Below are 20,241 nucleotides of genomic sequence, written 5' to 3'. Positions count from 1 at the left end.
GGAGAATCACTTGAACCCAGGAGGCAGAGGTTGCAGTGAGCCGAGATCATACCACTACACTCCAGCCTGGGTGACAAGAGCAAAACTCCATCTCAAATAATAATAATAATAATAATAATAGGAATATGTTATATGTGCTGCTGCAATTTGAAAAGAATATGTTTTTCAAGTCATTTGATTGTATCCGATTATAATTTTTCACTGCAAAATAAATCTCAGTTGAAATTTGACCTTGTAAAGGGAAAATCAGACTCCCAGAGTCTTCCTCTCAACATAGTACAGCCAATGAAGAAACTCCTAAGGAAGAGCTCAGCCCAAGAGCTGAACAGGAATAACAGAAGTGTGCATGTGGTGGTTGCATTTCATTCTGGGGACACCTGGGCATGGCCCTCAGGAAAGGACCTGTGTGCCTCACACACAGCTCTGCCATGGTCTACATTCCCACAGACTCTTATGACAGGCATCTGTCCCTTATGTATGAGCCCAGCCAATGCTCCTAATACTTAAAGAGTCACTTAATGTGAAGATTGAAGAGTCTGCATTTAGACTGCTTAGGGAAGGAACTGCCCATGGCTGGCAGTGGTTTGCCCAGTGGCTTCACCTCTTGGTTCAGTTTCCTGGTCAGTAAAATTGAGATATGCACTACTTCCCCTTACAATAGTGCCTGATACATTGCTAGCCTTCAGCGATTGGTACCTGGTGTTATTGTTGCAGGTATTGTTACGTACAACTGACTGAGGAAGGGGAGAAATTTGATTTGTTAGGTAATCTTTGTAACTTGTATCTAGCTCTGATCATCTTCCTCTTTATTTATAACATGTTTGAAAAAGATAAATAGACACATATATATGTGTGCATGCATATGTGTGCATGTATTTGTGTATATATATATGTGTGTATGTATGTGAGAGAGAGGGAGAAACAGAGAGAGAGAGATGGATGGGGGTGTAGAGGAGACTGTTATCTCCTCCTACCTGCAGGGAAGGAACAGTGGAACTAGCACTGATTATAAACTCTTGAATTCTGAAAGCAGCCTTGCTGTAATCAGGCAATATCTAACTGTGTATAATTATTGTGAAAATCTGAGTTCTAGGGTTCCTTTTGGGAACATCAATTCCACAGGAATGCTGTGAGGAGTAAAAGAGAGAGATTGAATAAGTGGGTGTTAGGCCTTTTTTTTTTTTTTTTTTTAACGGTAAGGCCAAACTGTAATCATGTGCAGAGCCACCAAAGGTAGAGAGTGTAGTTTCTCCAGTTGAAGGGAGCCTCCCTGGAGTGCCTGATGTCCCATTTCAGCCTGGAAGCCTGTACATTCCTTCTCAGCCCCCACTTTTCGGTGCATGCTGGGGATGATGGCTGCAGAAGCACTTTATGAGGAGCTGTGCCATTACCTGCAGGCTTGTGGCTATGAGGAGCCTTATGGGACTGAGGGCCTGTAGTGAGAGGTGCAGAAGGACCCAGATCACACCAACCAACCTCTGAAACTTGGTGGGTGCAGAAACTTTGTGACACAGGAGCATTCAGAAACATTTGGCACCACCTAGAACCTTGAAACTTCATTGTTGACTGAAAGGTGAGTATGCAGCTCATGACTGTGTGAGAGTGCATAGATTATGTGCAAATAGTATGCCTTCTTTTTTTTTTTTTGAGACGGAGTCTCACTCTGTCACCCGGGCTGTAGTGCAGTGGTGTGATCTTGGCTCACTGTATCCTCCCCCTCCTGGGTTCAGGCGATTCTTCTGCCCCAGCTTCCCAAGTAGCTGGGATTACAGGTGCATGCCACCATGCTACTTTTTGTACTTTTAGTAGAGACGGGGTTTCTCCCTGTTGGCCAGACTGGTCTCAAACTCCTGACCTCAAGAGATCTGCCCACCTTGGCCTCCCAAAATGCTGGGATTACAGGCATGAGCCACCACACCGAGCTACTATGCCATTTTATACAAAGGAGTTGAGCATCCACAGAATTTGGTATCAATGGGGGATCCTAGAACCAATGCCCCTTTCCTCAGATACAGAGAGAGGGTTGCATAACAACTTTGTGGCTACGGGATCATTTAGAAACATTTTCTACACTTCAGACCCCTTCTAGAACCCTGAAACTTTGTGACTGCATTTACAAAGGAGTGTTTAAAACATGTGTGAGACCTTGGAGAGCTGCACCGTCCAGTAATGTGTGTGGCTGCTGAGTGCTTGCCAAGTGTCTGATCCAAATTGACATGTGCTGTAAGTGTAAAATATACATCAAATCTGGTACAGAAATAAAATAATTTTATATTAATTATTTGCAGAAATCACTAGAGTATTAAAATTAATTCTACCTATTTCTTTATACATTTTAAATATTATTATAAAAAGATTTTAAATTATACGTGTGGCTTATGTTGTATTGGGCACCATTGTTCCAGGACTCTGAAGCTTTGTTAATACAGGAACATCTACAAATGGAGCGGGAAGGTTAAGCACATATGACTATCATCAACTGCATGTTTTCCCAGGCTTCTTGCCTTTAGTTTATCAAGTAATCATTTTGAAATCACAGGGGTTGGTTTGGTTGTCATTAGCAAATTGGATTGCTACCTAAAAGCAACGTCTTTCTCCTCTTAGACTTGTTTTTATTTCATTAATTCTGCCATTGTACTAAATTGCTTAAGGAAACTCTTCTAGCCTCATCAAAAAGAAAAAGTGACTTCATGTGCAATGAACCCATCTTGTACATTTCAGATTGGTCAGATTCAGCCCATTCTCACTCATAGCAAATGAAAACAACAAATCAAAAAGCGATTTTGGCTCCTGGCACTAACTGAATGTGACTGCCCCTAGTTCTTGTTTTTGCTGGAGGCTGAGGTGTGAATGCAGAGGCTCAGCAAGCCCTGCACACACCCGGCTGGGTGGATCGGTCAGCCTGTCACCCTCCGACCACCCCAAGAGGCTGGGCCCAAGGACGCAGGTCCACTTCCTGGGCAGACTCTGGTTTGAAACTTGCCGGTGCTGAGCTGTATCCCCCATATCGCATGCCACAATAGCCTAAACATTCATGTTCCCTGCAGAGTCCCCACCTCCGTGTAAGAAGATAACTCTGCAATACTTACTCAACACATGCAGCCTGGTATCAAAATGTCTGCCCTGTGTTTGTTTGCATTTTATTTTCTTGGTCTTAAGCCAGAACAAACTGTCAATAAGGAACATGTCTAAAGATTGGGGTATGTGTTGGGGGGAAAGGAAGCCCGGGAAAAAAGCATCTGGGCAGGTTTACTTTAAGCTAACAGAGGCTGGTGTTTCTTGCTGACTGCTAAGTCTTTAGGGACACATACCTAGGGCTCCCCTGCTAAGCCCACACAGAGCTGGCCTCCAAGCCCAGTGACTAAGGGCATAAATCTGGTGATTTTGCAAAGAGAGAGGAATGTTTATAATCCATTAGTAACCCTTTGGAGAGAAGTAGATGGGAGCTAGTAAGGAAGGAAAATACTGCTGTCTCTCCCTCCTGCTTTTTTACACTGGAAAATAAAATCACTACATTGCCATTGGCTCTGGCTTTTGCTAGATAATCCATTCATACATGCTCAGAACGCAGCCGCCCTGTATTGCATCAAGAGAAGAGCAGGCTGCTCCTCTTTCTTCTCTCAGAGATGCCAAGAGCTTGGCAGCCTCAGGAGAAACACCAAACAAGGTCCTTGGCTGCCTGGTGGCCAGACCTTCCCTCACTCCACGGTGCACACAGGCTGAAAGCTCCTAGCTCATGTCCACTCTTTCTTTTCAGGGCAAGCAGGGCCCCAAGGAGCCAGCCCCACACTGAAGTGTCGGGGAGCAAAGCTGGAGCAGAGGTGGGATGCAAGGTACCAGCAGAGCCTGGAACCAAGCAGCAGCATCCAGGGCAACCTCTAGAGTGTCAAGTGAGGCCAGTGGTGGGAGGGAGCTGGACAGGAAAGAACACAGGGATGAAGGACTAGGGCTGAGCACAGGGTCCCCAGACTCCAGAAAGGCAGCTGTAACTGGTGGATAGGGGAGAAACCAGCTGAGAAGCAGCTCCAAGTGCCTGGAACTGGGCTTCTGCTGTTTCTAAAGGGCAGGGAGCCCAGAGCCTGGGAGGAGGAAGGTGTTGAAGGGCTGAGACTGTTCAGACCTTGTGCATCCTCTCTGTTACAGTTTCAGGCTGACAGCCACACACTAGGATTGCTAGGCACTCAGTAACAAAATAAAAGTACTTAACTGTGTGCAGTGTAAGAAGAATGCAAACTCTTTTGCAGGAAAGAATTCTTGTTCACTAAAGGACAAAATTATCCTTTTAAATTTTGCTGGCTAAAAATTTGCTCTATCACTCAAGCTGCTTTGAATTCAACCAAGCACAGTTCTAAAGAAAAAAGGCAAAATATTCATCCTAATTCAACCTTTTCCTTAAGTCACACTGGTTGGTTTCTTGCCTAGATTTCTATCTCCCCCTTGTCCAAAGGTATTTGCTATTTTTATATTATCACAATGTTTCTATATATGTGTGTGCTGATTTCTTCACATAACATGCAAACATAAGCATGGATCTGTGTTTCTACATAGACTTGATGATCATCATATTTACTGATTTTAATGCCCTTTGAAATGTATATGTAATAATTTAGGTAACTGCCTACTGCTGGACATTCTAGAATTCTAACATGAACATTGTTGTATTTGTATTTTTCCTTCTATTGGGTTTCCTTAAGGCAGATTATTAAAAGAGAGATTAATGGGCCAAAGTTCTTACAAAGATAAAGTGATTTTTGTTTGTGTGTTTTTTGATATATATTTCCACATTGCTTTCCAGTTAAAACCTGTAGCAACAAGTGTGGGTCTCTCAGATTTCATCACATCTTCATCAGTTTGGGGTGGGTTTTTGTTTTGTTTTGTTTTGCTATTTTGCAAAATGGTAGAATCAGTGGAGTTTTTATCTTACATTTTTTTTAATTCTTATTGATAGCATTATGTGATATCATTATGTTCCGTGTCTCATAGTGAGTGACGTGGTCAAGCATACTTTAAAATGAAGGCAAATACTTTGAAGTAAAAGTATGTCTGTAATTTTGTTTGGCTGGGCTTTAAGCATCCTAAACTAAGAGCAAGCATTTAAAAGTTTTCCATCTTTCCAAGCATTTAAATCTGTTTTCCATTTCAGATTGTTCTTTTATATAGCAATTTCCATTTTCTCTGCCATATATTTTATTAAAATTTAAATATATTTAAACCATCACGTTTCATGAAAGAGAAAAGCACAACTTTGGTAAAGTGCATTCAAATAATTAAAATCCGTGGCAAAAGTAATAGGGAAGACAGTCATGCACCTCTTGTGGTCCTTATTAATGGGTCCACATGCACACACATCTCCAACCAGCCCCCTTTGTGTAGCTTGTCAGAGGACATTAGCTGAGACTAATCTGGAAGCCACTTCCTGGCTCCCAAATGGACATAGTCACCAAATAAGAAAGACTCATTTATCAGAATAAAAACTTTGCTACGTGAGGGTTGTGCAAAGCTTATTTCATGCATCATTATCTGGGCCTGATTAGCAATGATGGAAATTGGTCCTCAATGCAATGATGGAAATTGGTCCTCAATTTTTAACAATCAGCGGGAAACAAACCTTCAGCTTTCACTGAAGACAGACAATTGCCATAGACATGTCTCTGTATTTTCTGCACAATAGGAAAATAGAGGCAAGAGCCCTTGCAAAGACAGTTTTTAAATTGTTTTGGCAGCAGTTGTCTCACAGATGCCATTGTCCCTGTGACGCAAATAAAGCCAGATCCGGCTCTCTGAGCAGACGGGTTGACATCTTCCTGGCTGCCCCGTGCCACAGGGGCCACATTATTATGTGTTGTGGCCCCAGATGCAGCTGGTCGTTCTTGGGCTTTGGGGCAGGAGGCCTGGTTCTGGATGCCAGTGTGACCTGGGCAGCTCTGTAGTCTCTCTGTACATAGTTTCATCTCTCTACAATAGTGACAGCAACACTACCTACCTGAAAAACTGTTTGTGAGGGTTATAATAAGATAATTTGTGCAAAAGAGCTGTGTTCGGGGGCTGGCACAAAGGCATGCAGGCAGGCCTCACGCTGCTAGGAGCTTCCTCCTGTTGAGTCTGAGAGGGGACCTTGGGAAGGGGCTTGCAGGGTCAAGGGTGGAGCGGTTATTCCTGTTACTGTTGCTGTGAGGCTTTTTGGCCATCCTCATTGTCCTTATGTCCCAGTTCAAGATCCCAGGGAATACAGCTCTTCAAGTGGCATTATCAAGCCCCCAAGCCCTGCCCCTGCAAGTGGCATTATCAGGCTTCCTGTCACCTACCCAGGGTAGAAATTAAGCCAAAGTAAACATAGAGTCTGTAAAAGTCATTTATAGTCCAGGGAGTGAAATTTCTCATTTTCTGAGTATGGCAGGTTGGGCCACTGCTAGGGTGGACACAAATGGAGGCTGAGCTTATGAAGTTGGTGGGACTTCTGGAAACCCTCCTCCATGCAGCCCTCCCCACAGGCCTCCTAACAGCAGGCAGATCCTGCGCCAGAGGTAGGTAGCCTTTATCACTGGGACCTCGAACGATGCTGCACTTAAATGCCCAAGTGCCGAGGAACAGCCAGGCTGTGCAGTGTCAAGGTGAGGTGGACCAGCCCCCAGCCACGTGCACATGCTTGGCCTCCAGATGGCTTCACTCCTTCTTGCCAGGTGCCGGGTGCAGGGAACTTGCTGTAGTGCAAGGCAGAGATGCCCGCAAATCCTGGATCACATGAACCCGTCTTTTGTGCAGTGGAATTAAAACTTTGACTTCAGTCTGCAGAGTGAATGAAAGCTGTGTGTGGTTTGGTTACTTTTAACACTTTGGGGCCACACACACACCATATATCACATGCACACCACATACAAGACATATATTCCACACATGCACACATGGCACCTGCATCCCTCACACACCTGTGCACACGCACGGGGGACACACACACCCATGAACAATCTGCGTCTCCATAGTTCTGAGGACAGCAGCAGTACAGTGAGTATGTGACTGCTTGAATTTGAGTATGAGCTGTTCTATCCTCAGATATTCCTGGAAAGGAGTACATTAAATCAATAGTAAGAGAAATGAGTGCTCCTTTCTCTTTGGTCTTCCCCAGAACCGAAAAAGCTGCCACAGCCTCAAATGATGAAGAAGACCTATTAATTACTGGACAGTTCCATAAAACCCTTGCAGAACTTGATGAAGACCTGGAAGGTAAGAACCACCTGATGTACTACTTTGATATTATGCTGCATGAAAGTAGGTGCCAACAGTAACTTCCTCTGAGCATACTTTGATGTATCTATGTGAGGAAACAGCCTTCGAAAGGAATTCCAGGCCAGTTTGGTGAAAGCCTGGATGTGAGACACACACAGTTTTCCAGTAGACTGCTTTTTATCTGGGCCGCCAAGCAGTACCTGGAAACATCCAGACAGCTGCTTACAGTGTGCTCTGAATAATACTAATTCTGCGCATTAAAAAGTATGCTGCACATGTTAAAGAATAAAAAGGGTGGTTTTTTATATAAAAAACATAAACAGATTTCCTCATTAAGACTTCTCTTGATTTGCTAATATATGGCATCTCTCTCAATGAGAAATACTCAGCCTTTTGACACTGCTATTTTATTAATATATTTTGGGGAAATAATACTTGGAAGGCCAAAGCAGATGGCAAATAATTGCAGTAAACAGCTAGGGAATCTTTCAAACAAAGCAGCTATGTTATTTTCTCCAATGCATATGTTGAAAATAAACTAAAAATTAGATATTTATCATGCCTTAAAAAGAGAGAGAAGATAACAGACTGCAAAACTGACAAGTTGTTTTTGTCTGACTCACTTTTCAGTTTCCTGTCCTGAGAATGTATAGTTGACAGAGCTAAAAATCTGAATCAGCCATGGTGTGTCCCACAGGTTCTGACCCCATGACCATTGCATCATTTGGTGCTTGGAAGAGCCATAGTAATTCTGAGATACTCAAGACTTAGTCATCTGCTTCCTTAAGAAGTTAAAGCTAGAGCCCGTGGTCCTCTGGATTCTGTTGTGCTTCTAGTGGACATGAGAAACATGGAGGTCAAAACCCAAAACTCACTTTCATGTTTCTATGTTGAGACAGTTTTTCCAGAGGCTTGGATCTAGAAATCAACTTTTTTTTTTTTTTTTTTTTTTTTGAGACGGAGTCTCGCTCTGTTGCCCAGGAGTGAAGGATGTTGGCAGCACGTTGTAACTGAATACCTTGCCTTGAAACATCATGGATCTGCAAACAGCTGTGTTGAGTAATGAAAGTTGAGATTCTGGCCCCAGGCATATTATGTAGATTACAAACCCAAATAATATTTTAAAACATATGTAAATAATGTATTCAAAAGTAACCTCAGGGAAATCAAAGTCATGGCTGCAATTACACTAAGTAATTGGCGTGGGAAACATCTGTGATTTGTGTTTGTCCCTCTTTGCAGAAATGGAAGACAGCTATGAAACCGACACCAGCTCCCTTACCAGCTCCATCCATGGTACATCCAACCACTGCCCACAGGATGCCATGGTCCCTCATGGCGACACAGATGCAATCCCAGTAACATTCATAGGGGAAGTTTCAGATGATCCTGTGGATTCGGGGTTGTTTTCCAATAGAAACAACAATGCTGGGTCTTTCGACTTGGAGGGTGTTACCAGCAGGAGAGCCTCCCTGGCGCCACTTCAGGCTGAGCACAGCCAGCCCCCTGGAAAGGCAAGGGAGGAAGTACCTGCCCTGCACGCCGCTTCCCATGACATGGGAAAAGGAATCCGTGTGGCCTTATCCAACATCTGTAAAGATGGAAATCTAATGGAAATGGTACCTAGGGTGACTTCTTTTGCTTCGAATCTTCACACAGACAACCTAAATGCAAAAGCGAAAGACAAAGTGCATGGCTGTGCTGACGGGGAGAGGACTCAGGCCACAGAGACAGTGAATTCCCAACCAGTGAATGAAAAGGAGGGCAATGATAAAAACGCTGCCCTGGCACCAGCATCATGGCACCAACGAGGCCAAAACCCAGGGAAAAGCTACAGACTGAAGCACGGCCTCACAACATATAAAATCATTCCTCCAAAGTCAGAGATGCGCTGTTACAACAGAGACGTGTCCCTCTCCACTGGCGCCATTAAGATTGACGAGCTGGGGAACTTGGTGAATCCCCACACCGCCGGCATCAGGATCATTTCCCTGTCTTCGTCTGTGCCTGAAGCAGAATCTCAGCCCATTGGGAAAGTCAAAGAGTTCTGGAGGTGCAACTCTGTGGAAAAGCACCTGGGTCGGCCCTTGGAGAACTCTGCCAGGGGACCCTCCTCCCCGCCTGTGCGCACCCAGACACAGCATCCAGAGAGCAGACTCCAAGCAGACCCCAAGCCAATATTGCCCCAGCAGCAGTCTGCCCACCATGAGGGCCTGAACCCCCTCAAGGAGGGGAGAAGCCAGCCCCCCACCGTGGGCATGGGTCACGTGAAGGTGCCAGCAACTCACAACACAGAAGTCACATTTCTCAAGCCTCAGAGAAGAACATCCAGCCAGTATGTGGCCTCTGCCATTGCCAAGCGCATAGGACCCCCGAAAGTCCATGCTGACATGGTAAGGCCGCACGGTCATGCCGAGAAGGGTTATGCAGGCAGGGTGCCAGTGCTGGCTGCACCACCTGTAACTGTGAAAGATGACAGGACCTCCAGCCCACACTCAGAGACACAAGGTTGGAAGGACGGTGCCCAGCGGCCCTGTGTCACTCCTCCTGACAACCATGGGGAAGACTCAGCAGTGGGAGCCCCTCCTAGCAGGGAGGTCAGCAGCCCATACAGGAAGTTGTATAGTCAGGATGGACCTGCTGCTATCCACAGAAGCTCCTGTTTTTCACTGGTTCAGTCTTCCCAGAGGGATGGTGTTTCTGTGGGACAGAGCTGTGGTTTCAGTGGAAAGCAAAGCACAAGTAACCAGGAGGCCAACTCAGCATCTGAACCCAGACACGCACCTGATGGTACAGACCCACCCCCTCCACACATGTCCAATGCCCAGTCCTGCAACAGGGAGCTGGCCAATGGCTCTGTGCATGTCCCAGGCCGCGGCGAGCCTTCCCATCCTCCAGAAGGGTCTGGCACAGAAAGCCACATTCTCCTAGAAAGAGAGGAAAAGCCCAGTATGTTCTCTACAGATGGAAATGAAACAGACAGTATTTGGCCACCCAGTATTTTTGGGCCGAAGAAAAAATTCAAACCTGTTGTCCAGAGACCAGTCCCAAAAGACACATCCCTGCACTCTGCCCTGATGGAAGCCATCCACTCTGCAGGAGGGAAGGACAGGCTACGCAAGGTGAGGATGGCAGCCTCCAGGGCAGGCTGCAGAGAGGTCTTGGGCAGGCCTTCCACACCTGCCCACTTCAGTACACTGGTCTCAGTCTCAGAATAAAGCGGAGAGAGAGAGACGGGATGAGGATAACACTGAGGCTTACCACACAGGTTTCATTTTAACTAGAATTCCCTGCCTCCAGATATTTGTACTGAACTACTAAAGGGACAAAATGGATGGGTGTGAGACTAGTCCACACTGACTTCAGGCCCTTGGCTGCCCTGTGGGAAAGGTAACAGCCGGTGATGTCCATCTACAGGGCCAGAGGAGTGGAGAGGCCAGGGGCAGGACCATCCGTATGCTCATCCTTGAACAATGAAACGGGGGAGAAAGTTCAGGCAGGGCCACTTCTTTCCCATATGCATTTGTAGCAACAGCAAACTGTCATTCTTCAGTAACACAGGAGTAATTTTAGGACACGACTTGCCCACTGTCTAGGCACTTAACATACCACAAGTATTATCTCATTTGCATGCTACACCAATGCTGATAATAAGGAGATATTTCTTCCATTTTGCAGATGAGGAAACTGAGGCACAGTGAGGCCAAGGGGCCTAGTCCAAAGTCAGGCACTAGCTAGTGGGGGCCATGGATTCTCTTCTGGGTCTGCAAGATGTAAACACACACATCAGCTCTGGAACGCTAGGATGGATAACAGGAATGATCTGCCATTCAGAGGCAGTTTGAAACTACCCCAGATGCGCTGAAACTACCCCAGATAGGCAGCCTTTGATTCTTATGTGTGCCTTCTCATAGACAGGGGTGTAAAACTGACCCTATAGGTCTCAGCTGACGTAGGTGGATTTTCTTTCTTTTTTTTTTTCCTGAGACAGAGTCTCACTCTATGGCCCAGGCTGGAGTGCACTGGCACGATCATGGCTCACTGCAACCTCTGCCTCCTGGGTTCAAACAATTCTCCTGCCTCAGCCTCCCGAGTAGATGGGATTACAGGCATGAGCCACCGTGCCTGTCCCATGAGTGGGTTTTCTCATGCGCTGCCTTACAGTTCGCATTTCTCCATGTTCTCAGTGAAATATGTGACACTGTTAATATTTTAGACGGCAGAACACACCGGGGAGGGCAGGCCAGTGAAACTGTCCTACGCGGAGGCAGAGGGCGAGCGATCTGCACTGCTGGCAGCTATCCGCGAGCACAGCGGCACCTGCAGCCTGAGGAAGGTAAGAGGTGAAGGGCCTTCCATGGTGCCAGGAGGTCAAACCCACTCACCCCTTCTCCCCAGGCACCTGGGTGGTGGCTGCAGAAGCTTCTGTTCTTCCGAGTGCATAGTGAACCATCCGTCTTTAGAGTGGCCAACCCAGCCTGCCTGAGACACTGGAGTGGAAACCCTGCTCCAAGAGTGTGGGGCAGCCATGGCAAGGAGCAGTGAGAGCTTCCAGACACTCTCTCAGCCTGTGCTGAAGCACAATTCCTTCCTATGCCTAGAACGGAGTCACTTGGACAGCTGGCATGGCTTCCAGGCTTCACTAACTGGACAACCAGAACTGGAGCCACTGCACACCCTGAAAAAAGTTGTTGCATGAATATAGCGCTGGTTTTTGCACAACCTCGGGAGCCAATATGGACTTGAGTTTAGGGCAGAATGGTCTCGTCTTAGTTTCCAGGCACAGAAATTGAGGAACAATGCTACTTGTACATCACTCATTAGGTTCTGAGTGCATGTCTTGCCCCCATTAATGGGTTGGATATATGTGTCCAGCCTCTATGTCTATTCTTATATGCCAAGAAGAGTCATGAGGTCAGAGAGTTCTCAGTAAGGCAGGACTGCCAACTTCTGGTCTCTCGGATCAGTTGCTTGGCTGCCGACAGAGCATGGGGGCAGATGTCTCAGCCATGAAGTGGACAAACTTCCTGGGATTATTGCAAAAGAACTGCCTCAGGTCCAAGGGTAAGATAATCAGCCGTGTGCTGCTCTCTCAGAACCTTTGGGGACAGTGTCACTGCCTTAGTCTGTTTGGGCTGCTATACCAGAATCTGACAGACTGGGTGGCTTATAAATGACAAAATTTTATTGCTCACAGTTCTGGAGGCTCAAAGTCTAAGATCAAGGCACCAGCAGATTCAGTATCTTGTGAGGGCCCACGTTCTGGTTCATAGACAGTGCCTTCTCTCTGCGTCCTCATATAGTAGCAGGGGTGAGAGATCTCCCTGGAGCCTTTTTTGTATAAGAGCGCTAATCCTATTCATGAGAGCTCCAACTCATGACCTAGCCACCCCCAATCCTCCTCTCCTCATGCCACTACCTTGGGCGTTGGGATTTCACACCTGAATTTTGGGAGACATTCACTCTATAATAGTCATTTAATCATCTCATTGCCAGGTGGCATCCTCTGCCTCTGAGGAGCTCCGGAGCTTCCGAGACGCCGCACACTCTGCACAGGGCTCAGAAAGTCCTCTGCTAGAAGATCTTGGCCTTCCGCCCCCTCCAGCTGTGCCCCCACCACCTCCTCCACCCTCCCAGGCTCTCTCTGCACCAAGGACGGCCTCCAGGTGCAGCACAGGCACCCCCAGCAACACCGTAGACGCAAGGCAAGCCTTGATGGATGCCATCCGCTCCGGCACAGGGGCTGCGAGACTGAGAAAGGTGATGGCGACTGTGCGTGTACATTTCTGTGGGGCCAGAGGGATGGAGGTGCGGCTCAGATCCAGGGACACACTTGCCTGTGGGCAGGAGCCGTGGGGCGGTCACATGGGAGTGGGGTGGGAGAGAGCCGGCATTGCTGTGTCGCTCACATATACTGACCAGAGTGGCAGGTGAAGGCTCCCGTCCGCGGGTGAGGAAGTCAGCCTCCTGCATGGTAGGTGCCGGCTCCAGTCCTCAGTTCCTTGGTGACGGTGACAAGTGGAATCTAAACCCCACTGTAACCCCAGCGCAGTCCCACCCTAACCCACGGTTTCTACTGGTCCATAGAGAGGATGGAAGGTCATCCATTTGGGGCCCCACAGAGCACACATCACAAATTCATGGCCCTCAGCCTGCATGGAAGCCTCCAGCCTTATTCATTCATTCATTCACTCACTCACTCACTCACTCACTCACTCACTCGTACATGCTTGCATTCCAGCCTAATGTTGGACAGTTATGGAATCTGAAGTCCCTTGGGCAGAGCATGCACTTTCTGGATCTCCCCGGCTTTCTCCCCAGCTTCTCACAGTTTGGTCTTGTGCTGGTCTGCACATTACTGCCCACCTGGCCCCTGCAATAGAATTCCCAGATTAAAGGGCTGCCTGGGCCAGATGGCTTCTGAGACCTGTTTCAATTCTGACGTGATTCAGTAAATGGATTGACCCTCTGTCCCTGCCCATTCCTAGTGAGTGTGAGGAGTTACGCTAATAATTGGGAGGCTGGAGAAAGATTTTACTTTCTGAGTGATTATTTCCAGATCCTAAGCTTACGTTTTCACTTGTATCCAAGGGGTTAGTGCTAAAGATTATCCTCACTTTCTATATAAAGTAGGCCAGGCTCAGAGGAGTGAGTCGCTTGGCTTGGTCACACAGGGCCTGGACTTAGATGTGGATCAGTTTGGGCACAAGCAGTGTTCATCCCCAGGTCACAAGCTATGTGCTCTGTAGAGAGCAGGTAACCCAGGAGACTCTGGGTAAGCCACTCTTACGTAGGACTGCTGGCACCATGGAGAAGAGAGACAGCTGTCCAGATCTCCCACTCAGAAGCCTCAGGGCACTGAGAACAGAGGAGGCCCCACACCCCGCAGGCAGCCCTGCTGTGAAAGGTACTGCCTCGAGGGATGGGTCTCCACGGACACCCAGAGGTCACAACTTTGTTTCCCTGTGCAAGAACAGCCTGAGCACCCACTGATTCAGTGGCTCTCTGAGCTCCCCAGGGGCCGTTTGTGATGGCTCTCGGGTCAGCTCCCCAGAGCTTGTAGTGTGAGGGTGAGGCATTCATAACTGTGTGATGTGGCCCTGAGACCTCAGCCAGCAAGGATGCTAGCCACTCATCACTGAATGCACAGCCCACCCACAGATACTGGGGAGAAAAATCTCCTTACCCAGATGGCAAGGGATGTGGCAAGTTTTATGCCATCTCCTCAGGATGGGGGGCAATTAAAAATTACTTAAGGCTCTTTGGTTTTCTTTATGCTTTTTTATTCCTATTGAATTTATGTGTTGATGAATGTAAGTACTTATGTAAAATGAGGGAAAAGTGAAGAAATTGGGGTGAATGGCTAAATAGGGGTCATAAAAATGAGCACAAATTCTGTTGAAGATGGCTCTTGAGGTGCAGCTCCGAGACATCCTCTCTGCCCCACACACATGACAGCCACCGATTTCAAGGGCTGGTCATTGGTAGGCTCTCTGAAGGAGTCTGAAGCCGTGCGGCTGGGATCAGCTGTCACTCTACTGATCCCAGGGTACGTTTCTGAGCTACTAAAACTGTTTCTCAATGTAAGTCCATAGGACATCTGCATCTTGAATCATATTTTTCAGCCTACAAATCTGCAATTTTCCAATGCTTTCCAAGTGACTTTACATTAAGGTTGGAGACAATTGTCTATCTCATTTGAGCCTTTCATGCATTTTGAATTGCACCGACTAGGATCCCGTGAAGGCCATGACCGCACACTGTACTTACTGCTTTATAAAACTCATCTCAGTGACTGGTTTCTGCATCTTTTTCTTTTACCCTATCCATCTTGTGCAGAGTCATGAAGGGCCTGGGGCCCTGAGAAGCTGAAAGCTGGTCCAAGGTCCACAGACAGCAAGTGGAGGAGATAAATTTAACACTAGGACTTTTGGCTTCTGAGAATGCGTTCTTCTGCCTTACAGAAAGGAAAAAAAAATAAGTTTGGGACTAGCCCAAAAGAACAGAGGAAGCTGTGCTGTGAGACAGAAAACGAGGAGAAATGCACAGGCCACAGAGAGAGAGAGGCCAGGCCTGGACGAGGCCGTGGGCGTTGGTGCCGCGCGAGGCCCGGGCATGCTTGGAGGGAAAGGTCACCGCAGCTATAAAGTGCTGGCCAGGGCGGGAGCCGGGCTTGTGTTTCTCGCACAGTCTCAGCCATCTGTCAGCTGCTTCAAAGGGCATTCAAAAGTCCAGGTTTTGATTGTTTCTTGGATTAGTCTGAGTCGTGTGGTCTGCCTTATCCACCCTGGAAAGTTCTAGGCAATTAATATTTATGTGGCATTTCTGAGGTTTTGATGCCCCGCGCCATTTACAAGATGCTCCCGGGCTGAAAGCTGGGCCCTGAGTTCCTCGGCTGAGTCCTGCGCTGGAAACCACGTTCCCCTCAGTCTCATTATTACTACCATGCCCGGTGATCCCAGAGCCTTCCTGCACTTGACTCTTTATCACAGAACCACAAAAAAATCTGCTGAAGAAGCCTGCCCTAGGAGGACAGGAATTGGGTGATCGACCTGCCCTCCTGACCTCTGTTCAGCATTCATCAGTGAGACTCAGGTGCAGGGGGCCAAGGTGGCCTCACCTGGACCAACGATTCATTCTCTTGAAGGCATTAACCAACTGCATTTCCTAGCAGTTTGCCCTGTCTGCTCATTTGTGTTGAAAGGAGACCTGTGGTCATGGGAAACATTTGCGATTCGGGAAATGAATTACAATTTTTTTAACAAGCCTGGTTAGATGACACTTTTCTGCTATGCATGGATCCTGGAGGTTATATTGTCTTTGTAGTAAATGCACTTTGGTGTATGTCATGGCATGCGAACATCACATTATATGGACTTTGCCTCTTATGATTTAGTTTTATTTCACCTTTTGGACTTTTAAAGCTATGCTGGTTGGGCATAGTGGCTCACACCTGTAATCCCAGCACTTTGGGAGGCTGAGGCGAGAGAATTGCTTGAAGCTAGGAGTTTGAGACTAGTCTGGGCAACATAACAAGACCCGCATCTCTCCAAAATATAGAAATGAGCCAGGTGTGGTGGCATGGGCCTATAGTTCCAGCTCCTTGGGAGGTGAAGGTATGAGGATTGTTTGAGCTCAGGAGTTCAAGGCTATAGTGAGCTATGATCATACCACTGAACTTGCATCAGCCTGGGTGACAGAGCAAGATCCTTTTCTTTAAAAAATAATAAAATGAGCCGGGCGCTGGCTCTCAGCCTGTTATCCCAGCCTTTGGAGGCCGAGACGGGCGGATCTCACGGAGGTCAGGGAGATCGAGACCTCCTGGCTAACCAGTGAAACCCCGTCTCTACTAAAAAAAATACACAAAAAACTGCCGGGCGAGGTGGGGCGCTGTAGTCCCAGCTCTCCGGAGGCTGAGGCAGCAGAGAATGGCGTGAACCAGGAGGCGGGCTTGCAGTGAGCTGAGATCAGGCACTGCACTCCAGCCCGGGCGGCAGAGCAAGGGACTCCGTCTCAAAAAAAAAAAAATCAATTAAATAATAATAATAATAATAATAAATGAAATTTTTTAAAAAAAGAAAAATGTTAAAAGCTATGCTAACCTTGAGGAAAATACAGTAAATTCAGGGGCTCCCGCTGTGTGCAGTGTTCATCGGTTCTCCATAGGTTCTCAGTAGATGTAGAGTTTCCTGGGTCTTCTTCTGGGTGTTCAGCGAGGGCTCCAGAACAGCATTGCTGGGAGCATATCCTGGAATGGAGGGGTGTCCCTGGCTTTGCCAGCACTGCAGTGCATGAATCTGCAGGCTCTCCTCCTCCCCATAGCAGTGCAGCCTCCTCCTTTTAATGAGGGTGCCCAGCTATGCTGGGAAGGTATTCTGGGACAGTCGCAGGCAAACTGGGTGATTGGTCACCCAACCTGTAATACACAAGGTTCACATTGGGAGTAATGCTGCCCATGATCAAATACAAAAGGGTAAATTTGATGTAGGAGGAATAATTACCTTAACAGTGACTTTGCCATTTTTCAAGGCAATTGAAATTACACTTGCCTTCATGGTGTGAATTCAATAATGTCTCTGCCTCTGTATTTGTGGCTGCCAGAGAAACTTCCAGCTGTGTTTCTCCTCCAGCTCCAAATAAGAGCATTTGCAGCTCGGCTGCATGTGTACCCACTTCCTCGGTGGAACACCCACTCCTCCTGAAGGCAGTGTTCAGATCTGCCCCTACCCCACCCCACACTCAGTACTTGCTTCCACTCAGCCCTGCGTTCAAATTAAAGGCAAAGCTGTATGCGTCTGACTATCTTTGTCGATCTGTTTTAAATGCATTATTTCAGAAGGCCTGGAATGTACAACAAGTACCCTCCTAATCCATGTGTATATTTAAAACATTCATGTCTAGTGCTTCATTCCACAAGCATTTCCGGAGAACCTACCAGGGTCCGGGCACTGTCGGAGCTGCTTGTGATAGACGAAAGAAGCATCATCTGTGCCCTCAGGAGCTCTCAGCCAGAGGAAGGGGGCAGGGGTGCGGAGTCTTTTATTGACCTTAGAAACTTTTCAAAAGAAGCTGGGACAGGCTAATCCCGATGACCTGTGGATCTTTCCTCCCAGGAGGGCAGCAGGGCAAGCATCTACCCCAACACCTTCCTGGAAGTCAAGGTCATAGCTCCCCTTTGACAGGTGCGAAAATGGGGCACAGACATCATAAGTGACTTCTCCCAGCCCTTCCGTAGATCCTGCTGCTGCTGGGCCCAGACACCTTATCAGCTCCTGGCTGCTTTGGGAAACATCCCACTGAACTGAGTTCCAGTCTCTTGTCTGGGCCCTCAGGTGCCTGTTTTCCCATGGCAGGAATTAATTGACGCAGGCCACACGCGTCATGACACTTGGCCTTGACCATAGACCTTGTGAGAAATGATTAGACATGTAAAAGTAACAGGAGGCCCCAAACCAGGAAAGAGAAAAAACACAGCAACTCTCCTTTCATCTAAGCCCCAGGTCCTCACATGTGCATTGGAGAACTCCAACTTGCTGTGACTAGGGAATAGCAGTTTCTATCAGTAGGTGAATGTGACTCAAAGTACAGTTGCATCACCCCTGGGTTTGGTTGCTCCTAATGTAAACCTGTGGTATGCTTTGGTTAATGTGAAATTGTCCTGAGACCCAGGGGTCAGTTCTGTCTTTGCAGACTCTTTGCATGTGACTGTTCTGCTTGTTGCAGCTCTACTGAGTCAGCTGCCTCTTCTGCAAGTAGAATGGGGAGGAACATGTTGGGAGAAGCACACCTACCGCAGTGACCACCCTCAGGGCCAGCAAATGCTGTTCTCTTCTCCTCCAGAGCTGTTCCCCACATTTGACCAGCTCATTCCTGACTTATCCCTTTGTTCCTTGATTAATCTCACATCTTCAGAAGGAAAGCCTCCCTCAGTCTAGATTAGGTTCCCAATAGAGCATCCCATAATTTTTCCTTCATAATGCAAACCACAGCTCTAATTTCTCTAGCAATTGGTGTGGCTTTTGTTGCGTGCTTGCCTCTCCTTCCACATCATGAGTTCCATGAGTCTTACCCGTCATATCACGTGATGGAAGGGCAGACACGCTCCCTGGTGCCTCCTTGATAAGGACACCAATCCCTTCATGAGGTTCAACCCCCATGACCTCATCAAATTCCAGAGTCCCACCTCCTAATACCACCATCTTGGAGGTTAGGATTTCAGCACGGAAATTTGGGAGCACACAAGCATTCAGACTGTAACACTCCCCCTATTAATAAGTGGGGCCCTCAGGAAGCATCTGGCTAAGTGGAGCACTGTGTTTGTACAAGTAGATCAGAGGTGTCTAATCTTTTGGCTTCCCTAGGCCACACTGGAAGACAAATTGTGTTGTACAACATATAAAGTATACTAACGATAGCTGATGAGCTTTAAAAAAATTACAAAACAAATCATATATATATATATATATGTAGTTTTTGAGGTGGAGTTTCTCTCTTGTTGCCCAGGCTGGAGTGCAGTGGCGCGATCTCAGCTCACCGCAACCTCCACCTCCCGGGTTCAAGCTATTCTCCTGCCTTAGCCTTCCGAGTAGCTGGGATCACAGGCATGAGCCACCACGCCCAGCTAATTTTTTATTTTTAGTAGGGATGGGGTTTCTCCATGTTGGTCAGGCTGGTTTCGAACTCCCAGCCTCAGGTGATCCGCCCACCTTGGCCTCCCAAAGTGCTGGGATTTCAGGTGTGAGCCACTGCGCCCGCCCTCATAATGTTTTAAGAAAGTTGATGAATTTGTGTTGGGATACATTTAAAGTGGTCCCAGGCCAAGGGTTGGACAGGCTTGAAGTAGATGTTAAATCCCTGCCATGGGAGTTCAGGAAGAGGGCCCGAGGGAACCTAGCGAAGAGAGGGATATGGAGGAGCATCGGGAAAAGGGCAAGTGTGCCCAGTGTCAGACAGACCCGAGTTGTGTCGACCCTCCCAGTTCTTCTGGGCCTTGGAGTTTCACTTTCTCATCTGTAAGATTGATGCAAGGGAGGTGTGAGAGAGCATGCACAGGGCAAGGTCTGCATCACCACCACCATCATCATCACCATCACCACCACTATCACTAGCACCACTGCCACCACCATCATCACCATCACTGGCATCACCACCACGATTACCACCATCACCACCACAATTACCACCATCATCACTGCCACCACCACGATTACCATCACCACCATGATTACCACCACCATCACCACTGCCGCCGCCACCACCATCACCACCATGATTACCATCACCACCATCATCACCACCATTACCAGCACAATCACCACCATCACCACCACCACCACCATTACCACCATCACCACTGCCACCACCACTACCACTACAATTACCATCACCACCATCATCACCACCATCACCAGCACAATTACCACCATCACCACTGCCACCACCACCATCACCACCACGATTACCATCGCCACCATCACCAGCAATTACCACCATCACCACCGCCACCACCACCACCAC

General features: G+C 47.5%; 1 protein-coding gene across 7 annotated transcripts in view; it reads left to right on the top strand.

Moving 5' to 3' along the window:
• The window catches only part of COBL (cordon-bleu WH2 repeat protein), a 294,288-nt gene that overhangs the window by 268,249 nt on the left and 5,798 nt on the right, over positions 1-20,241 (top strand). For all 7 annotated transcript variants that reach the window (XM_017868611.1, XM_017868606.1, XM_017868609.1 and 4 more), the window contains 4 exons: positions 7,124-7,221; positions 8,467-10,346; positions 11,441-11,560; positions 12,721-12,984. In XM_017868611.1, coding sequence (XP_017724100.1) covers positions 7,124-7,221; positions 8,467-10,346; positions 11,441-11,560; positions 12,721-12,984 — 2,362 coding nt within the window. The remainder of the gene's footprint in view (positions 1-7,123; positions 7,222-8,466; positions 10,347-11,440; positions 11,561-12,720; positions 12,985-20,241) is intronic.

The sequence above is a fragment of the Rhinopithecus bieti genome, unplaced genomic scaffold (assembly GCF_001698545.2).
Source record: "Rhinopithecus bieti isolate Rb0 unplaced genomic scaffold, ASM169854v2 scaffold_3527, whole genome shotgun sequence".
NCBI lineage: Eukaryota > Metazoa > Chordata > Mammalia > Primates > Cercopithecidae > Rhinopithecus > Rhinopithecus bieti.
Note: the sequence above shows the minus strand (reverse complement) of the source record. Positions and strands in the feature narration are given on the sequence as shown.